Below are 9,425 nucleotides of genomic sequence, written 5' to 3' on the forward strand. Positions count from 1 at the left end.
CCAACCCCATTAACACTACCTATCTATCCCAACCCTATTAACCACACCTATCTATCCCAACCCCATTAACACTACCTATCCCAACCCCATTAACCCTACCTATATAGCCTAACCCCAATTACACTACCTATCCCAACCCCATTAACCCAACCTATATAACCTAACCCCATCAAACCCAACCCCATTAACACTACCTATCTAACCAACCTCATTAACACTATCTAACCCAAGTACATTAACACTACCTATCTATCCCAACCCTATTAACTACACCTATCTATCCCAACCCCATTAACACTACCTATCCAACCCCATTAACCCTACCTATCTAACCCAACCCCATTAACACTACCTTTCTATCCCAATCCTATTAACCACACCTATCTATCCCAACCCCATTAACCCTACCTATATAGCCTAACCCCATTAACAAAACCTATCCCAACCCCATTAACACTAACTATGTAACCCAATCTCATTAACCCTACCTATTCCAACGCCATTAACCCTACCGATCTAACCCAACCCCATTAACACTACCTATCTATCCCAACCCTATTAACCACACCTATCTATCCCAACCCCATTAACACTACCTATCCCAACCCCATTAACCCTACCTATATAGCCTAACCCCAATTACACTACCTATCCCAACCCCATTAACCCTACCTATATAGCCTAACCCCATTAACAAAACCTATCCCAACCCCATTAACACTAACTATGTAACCCAATCTCATTAACCCTACCTATTCCAACCCCATTAACCCTACCGATCTAACCCAACCCCATTAACACTACCTATCTATCGCAACGCTATTAACCACACCTATCTATCCGAACCCCATTAACACTAGCTATCCGAACCCCATTAACCCTACCTATATAGCCTAACTCCAATTACACTACGTATCCCAGCCCCATTAACCCAAGCTATATAACCTAACCCCATCAAACCCAACCCCATTAACACTACCTATCTAACCAACCTCATTAACACTATCTAACCCAAGCCCATTAACACTACCTATCTATCCCAACCCTATTAACTACACCTATCTATCCCAACCCCATTAACACTACCTATCCCAACCCCATTAACCCAACCTATATAACCTAACCCCATCAAACCCAACCCCATTAACACTACCTATCTAACCAACCTCATCAACACTATCTAACCCAAGCCCATTAACACTACCTATCTATCCCAACCCTATTAACTACACCTATCTATCCCAACCCCATTAACACTACCTATCCCAACCCCATTAACCCTACCGATATAGCCTAACCCCATTAACACTACCTATCCCAAACCCATTAACCCAACCTATATAACATAACCCCATCAAACCCAACCCCATTAACACTACCTATCTAACCCAACCCCATTAACCCTATGTATCTAACCCAACCCCATTAACACTACCTATCCCAACCCCATTAATCCTACCTATGTAACCTAACCCCATCAACACTACCTAACTAACCCAACCCCATTACCACCACCTATCGAACTCAACCCCATTAACACTACCTATCTAACCCAACCCCATTAACCATACCTATCTAAACCAACCCCATTAACCATACCTATCTAACCCAACCCTATTAACACTAACCCAAGGCCATTAAGACTACCTAAACCAACCACAATGATTAACCCTAATAATACTACCAAAACCAACCCCATTGATTAACCCTATTAATACTACCAAACCTAACCCCATTAACACTACCTATCTAACCCAACCCTATTAACCATACCTATCTAAACCAACCCCGTTAACCATACCGATCTAACCCAACCCCATTAACCCTACTTATCTCACCCAACCCCATTAACCATACCTATCTAACCCAACCCCATTAACACTAACCCAAGGCCATTAAGACTACCTAAACCAACCCCATTGATTAACCCTATTAATACTACCAAACCTAACCGCATCAACATGATTTGCAGGTTACTGGGTTTCCTCACCTCCTCTCTTTCTGCCGTATTCATATTTGTTTATCCTCTCGTTTCTTGCGTCCAACGTATAGAAAAAGGAAAGGTGTAAAACACTTTTGACATTCTCAGCAATTTGTTCTTGTAACAATGAAGGAAACACCACAGATCAATAATTATCATCTCAGGACGTTGATGACATAAAGAGTAATTCCACATGGAGATCAATTTTGCCATTTTCAATTTGGCTCCGAGTGTGATATACATTCCCAACGTCACGTTTGAACAGTCCTGCTGTTTTGATTGTCCACATAAAGTATAAACATCCAAGTGTGGGCACGTAATCACATCTCTGCTGTTTGGCCGTAACCCAGAGAAAGCGATCACCCACACCGACACGGACTCACCATCACTAACCCGAACCAAGTATCAGGCCCGAACTGTGAGTGCAATTAAACAGAACCTCACAAAATGACCAAGTTGAAGCTATTGGGTTCAAAAACAAAACAATCATCAATGACAGCGAATCTGGGTCTCACTATCTGCCATGATCTTTCCTGGGAAAGCCACATTTCAAACCTCGCCTCCAAAGCCAGTCGCCGACTGGGAATCCTCCGTCGTGCAAAGTCCTTCCTCGGACCACCTGAGCTCCTGACCACTTACAAAGCTTGCCTGATGGAGTACTGCTCTCCCCTCTGGGCTGGTGCTCCTGCCTCCCACCTTTCTCGGCTTCACACTGTGGAAACCAAGGCATTTCGGATCATTGGCATCTCCCGCGATGAGGCTGAGTCTTCGGGACTCTCAGTCTCTCATCGCAGGCAGGTCGGTAGTTTTTCTGTCTTCTACCGTCTCCTCTCCAGCCTCGCCCCCCCCTCCCCGCTCTCTCTGTGATTTGTCCCCACCATATTTCCGCAGGGCAGTCAAGGTCCAACCAACAACCCCCTTCTGGTAAAACTACCAAAATCACGAATCACTGCTCACCTTCACTCTTTCATTCCTCTTTTTTCCCGCCTTTGGAATAAACTCCCTCACTCTGTTCAATCCCATTCTTCCCTCCAGGCCTTCAAAACAGCTGTTCACCACCACCTCTTATCATTCCCCATCCAAATCCTCGATCTTTTCTACCCCCGATAATCCACCCAATCCCACTTCCTTCAAATTCCCTGCTTTCCTTCCTGAAAGTCCCTGTAATGTCCATCTTGTATTCCCCATGTTCCCCGCCCCATCCCTCTCCCTTCCACAGATCTCCTTATGTCTGTTCCCGACTGTTTTGTCCTTCCCACTCCCTCCCCTCCTCTCATGCCCCCCTTGCTGTGCGTTGTGTGTTAGCTCTCATACGAGCCTCGACAAGGTATACAAAAAATTAAAACAAGGACAAATGTGTCCAAGAGCCGCGTCCTAAAGGCAATAACAACAACTTCCGATATTTAATCACGTGCCTTGATGGAGCCAATAGCGAGACCCATCATGGAGGCTCCTGTTCATGACGAGAAAATCGTGTATTTACGAAATTACAACACAGTAAATGGAATAATCTTTAAATAGTAACGTGAACTTTTTGAAACTTTAAAGCAAATGTCCGAATATATTTTTAAAAGTTCATGATAGACGCTCTCAAAAGGCACCGTCTATGTGAGGATGTGTACAGGTGTTTAGTATGTAAGGAGATCCGGATCGTGTGTATAAAAGAGCCGAGTCCTAAAGGTTTTATCTTCACCAGAAGAACAAGAAGAAGAACAAGAACAACAACGCGGAGCTCTCTTAGAGCCACGTTCGCTGCGTGAGACAAGGCTAAAAATCACAATCAACAACAAAAAAAAAATTAATATTAGATTTAAAGTGGAGTGAGGTCGACGGCCGCCATCGTAAATCCCCACATGTCCCACCTGAAACAAAGTTGAGACAAGACACAAAGTTCCACCACCAATGACCAGATGTCAAATGGTGATTTCAATAAACAAAAAAATTCACAATTTTGACCCACGTCGTCCTAAATTACACCCCCTGGGGCATGATCTGAGGGTCCAGTCCAAATGAATTGTTACATATTTCATGTGTCCCCCAGTGTTGATTATTTACCTCCACCACCAACGGTAAAGGTGGTGATGTTTTCACCCCTTTCTGTTTGTCTGTTAATTGCCGGAATCCTACGGATTTCTGCAATTATGTTGGTTGGTTGTGTGTGTCATTCTGTTTGTGTGTTTGTTTACCCTGTAGCAGCCACACCATTTCAGCGATCATGGCCAAACTGGGTACAGACGTCGGCCATGGTACAACTTAGACACTTGTCGTTTTTGGTGAATCTCGGTCAAAGGTCAAGGTCAAGGTCAAGGTCACCGAAAAACCGAAATTCTTATTTTCGCAATAACGTCCGCTAAAATTGTCGTATCGACTTCAAACCAAATCCAAAATGTGCATCTTCCAATTCTGCATCGAGCCATACGTCTCATTGGGGTGTCACACCAACACCCTTCTTAGCGGTCGGGGGTCGAATGTCAGGGGGGGTCGGGTCAAAACTCAAATTGCGATAAAAACGTCATTTTGATCCCGATTGACTTCCAATTTGGCATGTGCTATCTTGGTATGAGTGTCCTATTATAAGCCAAAAATGATCAAATTTGGTTCAGCCACTTTCGGTTACCATGGCAACAAAGCTCAAGTGTTGTAAACTCGTTGTTATTCGTTTCATTCCACGTAGGTTTCATCTCGAGCATGCATAGCTTGTCACTATTTGAAGTCACAAGGTCAAGGCAAATCTGGTGACCTTGAAATATCAAACTCCAGGTTTTTGTTTTTTTCAGAGATCATGGAGATATGACAAAGTTATTCCGGCAATTCCTTGCTCAACGAGCAATTTCATTTGTTTGTTTGTGTACAGGATATCTCAAAAAGTTGTGCATGGATTTGGATGAAATTTTGTGGACAGGTTCGGTGTGTGACAAGGACGAACTGATTAGATTTTGGTGAAGACCCGAATCCAGATCTGGATAATGGGATTATTTAATTTTAAAAAGTGATTCTTCACCATTGAGAGATTGGGCCAAAAACGAAATAGTACTGTATAGCATGATATTTTAAAAATGTTCAATGGGCCCGATATGTTCTCGTGGATCAGGATTTACGTGGTGGAGGTGTGCACTCTACAGTGTGCCCTTCTAGTTTAGAGATGTTTCATTTTAAAACGTGCCCGTTATTGCATTTTTCATTGTTTGACCATGGGTGGAAGCAAAAAGAACACAGCTTCTTGCCAAGTGGTGATCACAACCACCAAGTTTGGTGAATTCATGCCCAAGCATCGAGGAGGAGACAGCGCGACACACAAACAGACGGAGTGGACTACAATATCACCAAGGTTTCTTTCGTTTAAAAAAAAACAAAAATGTTGGGATTAATGAAAGGAGAAAGAAGATTAGAATACAAAATAAACCAATGTCACCCATAGGGTGACCCGTATCTTGCCAAAAGGTGACCACGTGTGACTTCTTTAAGGTCACACTGAGGTGAACAGAGCTGCTATCCACCAGGAGCGACTCCTTGAGGAATATTTGCCTACGAGATTCCGATGAGAATCGTTCTAGAGTAACCATGAAAAATATGTTTTTGCCTCATAACGTCACCAAATGACGTCATAATGTCTCAAGCTTGACATATCTAGAAAGCACTCATCGAGGTGTTCAATTTGAGGTACGACACGATATGGTTCCTAAAACTTGAAAATTTGACCTTGGGGTCAAATATGTTTGACCTTAGGCACTAACCATGAAGGTCAAGGCCAATCGCCACCAAAAATTAATCAGCTGAGCGCCAGACCATGAACTATATTCCCATGAAGTTTGAAGACGATCCGATCAAAATTACTCAAAAAATAAGGGTTTCATCGACTCCCCTGATTTGCGACAAAGTGACCTTGACCTTTGACCTTGACCTTCAACATTTTGTGCGCTGAAAGGGACCTCTTGAGGCCTCTGATATGTGAAGTTACAAAAATTTCCAATGATAACTGTGCTCTGCAGAATTTTTTATACGTGATTACAGACAAACAAACAAACAAACAAAAAAAAAAACATGCAAGCTGACTAACATATCTTGCAAAAACTTCGTGTTGGCAAGATAATAAATAAAGTAATAATGTCAAGGTGTTGATGAAACGTTTTAAACCATTTGTAAACAAATCAGGTTCCACCCTTGAGGCCTTGCGATCAATTCAATAATAATACAGACGCTGTGAGAGCGCGCCGCAAGCCAGGTAGTGAGTGGGAGCTGGCAGTGCAGTACCTGTCACTAGGTGTGTTCGGGCTCACGACAAGCCATACATACTCAGCTTGAATTGGAACACAAAACGAACGACAACTTGGAGGAATACGGATCAACAACACGACGAGCCATGGCTCCTGATACATGAACATTGAAGATCACACGTGGGAAGACGCTGCGGTTCCTGGATGCAGGTGCGTGGAGACAATGGTTTCTTGGTGGCGCCAAAAATACGTGAAACCGCTTTGTGGTTGGACACGGAGGAGTCAACCGTTACGTGTCATGTCTGGCACATCAAACGTCATGTCCCGCAGACTCCCACGTGGGAACCACCGATTGGTCATTCGTAACAACCTGCAGCAGACGAGGTACATCAGATCAATTGGATGCATTCCCAAGGTACGACACAGGTGGCAAGGATCAAGGAAATCTCTCTTCAAATGGTAAATACATTCCAGGGAAGAAAGGTGAGCATCACGTGATGCGCTTCCTTCACACCTGTAATTACACCGATTGGAGGTTTAAAAATATCATGGAAAAACCAGGTGGAAATCACGACCTCAATCCGGGCTTGCCTGATAAATACGGCCACCACATTGTGAAAACAGCTTCATTATGCGGCCACCACATTGTGAAACAATCTTCATTATGCGGCCACCACATTGTGAAAACAGCTTCATTATGCGGCCACCACATTGTGAAAACAGCTTCATTATGCGGCCACCACATTGTGAAAACAGCTTCATTATGCGGCCACCACATTGTGAAAACAGCTTCATTATGCGGCCACCACATTGTGAAACAATCTTCATTATGCGGCCACCACATTGTGAAAACAGCTTCATTATGCGGCCACCACATTGTGAAACAATCTTCATTATGCGGCCACCACATTGTGAAACAATCTTCATTATGCGGCCACCACATTGTGAAAACAGCTTCATTATGCGGCTACCACATTGTGAAAACAGCTTCCTTATGCGGCCACCACATTGTGAAACAATCTTCATTATGCGGCCACCACATTGTGAAACAATCTTCATTATGCGGCCACCACATTGTGAAACAATCTTCATTATGCGGCCACCACATTGTGAAACAATCTTCATTATGTGGCCACCACATTGTGAAACAATCTTCATTATGCGGCCACCACATTGTGAAACAATCTTCATTATGCGGCCACCACATTGTGAAACAATCTTCATTATGCGGCCACCACATTGTGAAAACAGCTTCCTTATGCGGCCACCACATTGTGAAACAATCTTCATTATGTGGCCACCACATTGTGAAACAATCTTCATTATGTGGCCACCACATTGTGAAACAATCTTCATTATGCGGCCACCACATTGTGAAACAATCTTCATTATGCGGTCACCACATTGTGAAACAATCTTCATTATGCGGCCACCACATTGTGAAAACAGCTTCCTTATGCGGCCACCACATTGTGAAACAATCTTCATTATGTGGCCACCACATTGTGAAACAATCTTCATTATGCGGCCACCACATTGTGAAACAATCTTCATTATGCGGCCACCACATTGTGAAACAATCTTCATTATGCGGCCACCACATTGTGAAACAATCATTATGCGGCCACCACATTGTGAAAACAGCTTCCTTATGTGGCCACCACATTGTGAAACAATCTTCATTATGTGGCCACCACATTGTGAAACCATCTGCCTTATGCGGCCACCACATTGTGAAACCAGCTTCCTTAAGTGGCCACCACATTGTGAAACCACCTTCCTTATACAGCCACCATATTGTGAAACCAGCTTTCTTATGCGGCCACAAATTTTGAAACCACTTTCCTTATGTGGTCACCACATTGTGAAACCACCTTCTTCATGTGGTCACCACATTGTGAAACCACCTTCTTCATCACAAGATTGAAACCACCTTCTTTTACTATGCAACTACCCTATTATGAAACCACCACCTTTTACTATGCAGCCACCTTGTTTTACTATGCAACCACCCTATTATGAAACCACCTTTTAATAAGAAACCACCTTTTACTATGCAACCACCTAATTTTACTATGCAACCACCCTATTATGAAACCACCACCTTTTACTATGCAACCACCACCTTTTAATATGCAACCACCACCTTTTAATATGCAACCACCCTATTATGAAACCACCTCCTTGTTTATGTGGCCATCACATTGCAAGACCACTTCTCCTTCGCAGCAATGTTTGGTGAGATAATAGACTTCATAGATTCCACATTTCCGGGAAACAAAATGTGCTGAGGAATGTTTTCGGTGGTGACCATGCGGTGGTGAAAGGAACCCGATGGTCACCACCGAATCAAACGGGCAAACAGAGTTATTATTATTATTATTATTATTAATTTATTATTATTATTATCCCGTTTCGCGCCATTCACCCTCATCAATGAGAACACCCCAGGAGGAGCACGCTCCATGCCGGAGTCCCGAGGGTGTTCAGGTCACAAATAGCGATATGAGAGGAAATGGTGAGAGGGCGTCAAAGTGGGCACGGCGGGCACGGCGGGCACGGCGGGCACGGCGGGCACGGCGGGCACGGCGGGCACGGCGGGCACTGACCGTGCAAGCGCGGCTCCAAGAAGGACGACGATTCGGGGTTGTGTGACGGACGGACTCGACTGTAGTTGTTTGGAGACACAGGCCTCGTGGACTTCACCGAACGGAAGGCGGAGGTCCACGCGGCCCTACACGTGCGGCTCGACGCGGCTCGGCGCTTTCCCGCGCGGACCGTGAGGAAGCCCGAGACCCATGCTCGATCTCCGGAACCAGTCACTCGGAGACGGAGCTGCGAACGGAGCGAGATGATTCGGCCCAAAGCACTGAGGGGATCGAGGGAGGAGTCTGCGACCGGCGATGATGGGGGAGGCACAGAGGGAGGGTCGGGGAGGGGTCTGCGACCGGCGATGATGGGGGAGGGTTGAGGGTTGAATGGAGGAAAGGCGATCGGGATGAGAAGGCTGACAGGAGACGCGAACACATATTCGGTTATGACGCCATTAGCGAATTGTGTCGTGATCAAGATCACTTGAAAGAGTGCACTGTGTCTGTCGTACAGGACACGTGACCCGTTCACACCCGATTGGTTAAAATGGACACGAGGAGCGCACACTGAACACCAAACTTGGATAAGGATCGTTGCTGGAAATGCCGAATCGATTCGACACGAACGAGATAAACTCA

At 44.7% G+C, this 9,425-nt stretch overlaps 1 protein-coding gene across 8 annotated transcripts in view; it reads right to left on the reverse strand.

Annotated features, from left to right (window-relative positions):
• The window catches only part of LOC147014726 (numb-like protein), an 88,977-nt gene extending 79,552 nt beyond the window's left edge, over positions 1–9,425 (reverse strand). For 2 of the 8 annotated variants that reach the window (XM_085852905.1, XM_085852908.1), the window contains exons 1-2: positions 8,805–9,425; positions 6,233–6,565 (exon numbers count right to left, since the gene is read on the reverse strand). In XM_085852905.1, the coding sequence (XP_085709031.1) occupies positions 6,233–6,363 (131 nt within the window). In that variant the 5' untranslated portion in view covers positions 6,364–6,565; positions 8,805–9,425. The remainder of the gene's footprint in view (positions 1–6,232; positions 6,566–8,804) is intronic. The other 6 variants (XM_085852906.1, XM_085852904.1, XM_085852900.1 and 3 more) reach the window with 5 other exon arrangements.

Source organism: Eptatretus burgeri, chromosome 13 (assembly GCF_056783735.1).
Source record: "Eptatretus burgeri isolate ZD-2024b chromosome 13, Ebu_testis_v1, whole genome shotgun sequence".
NCBI lineage: Eukaryota > Metazoa > Chordata > Myxini > Myxiniformes > Myxinidae > Eptatretus > Eptatretus burgeri.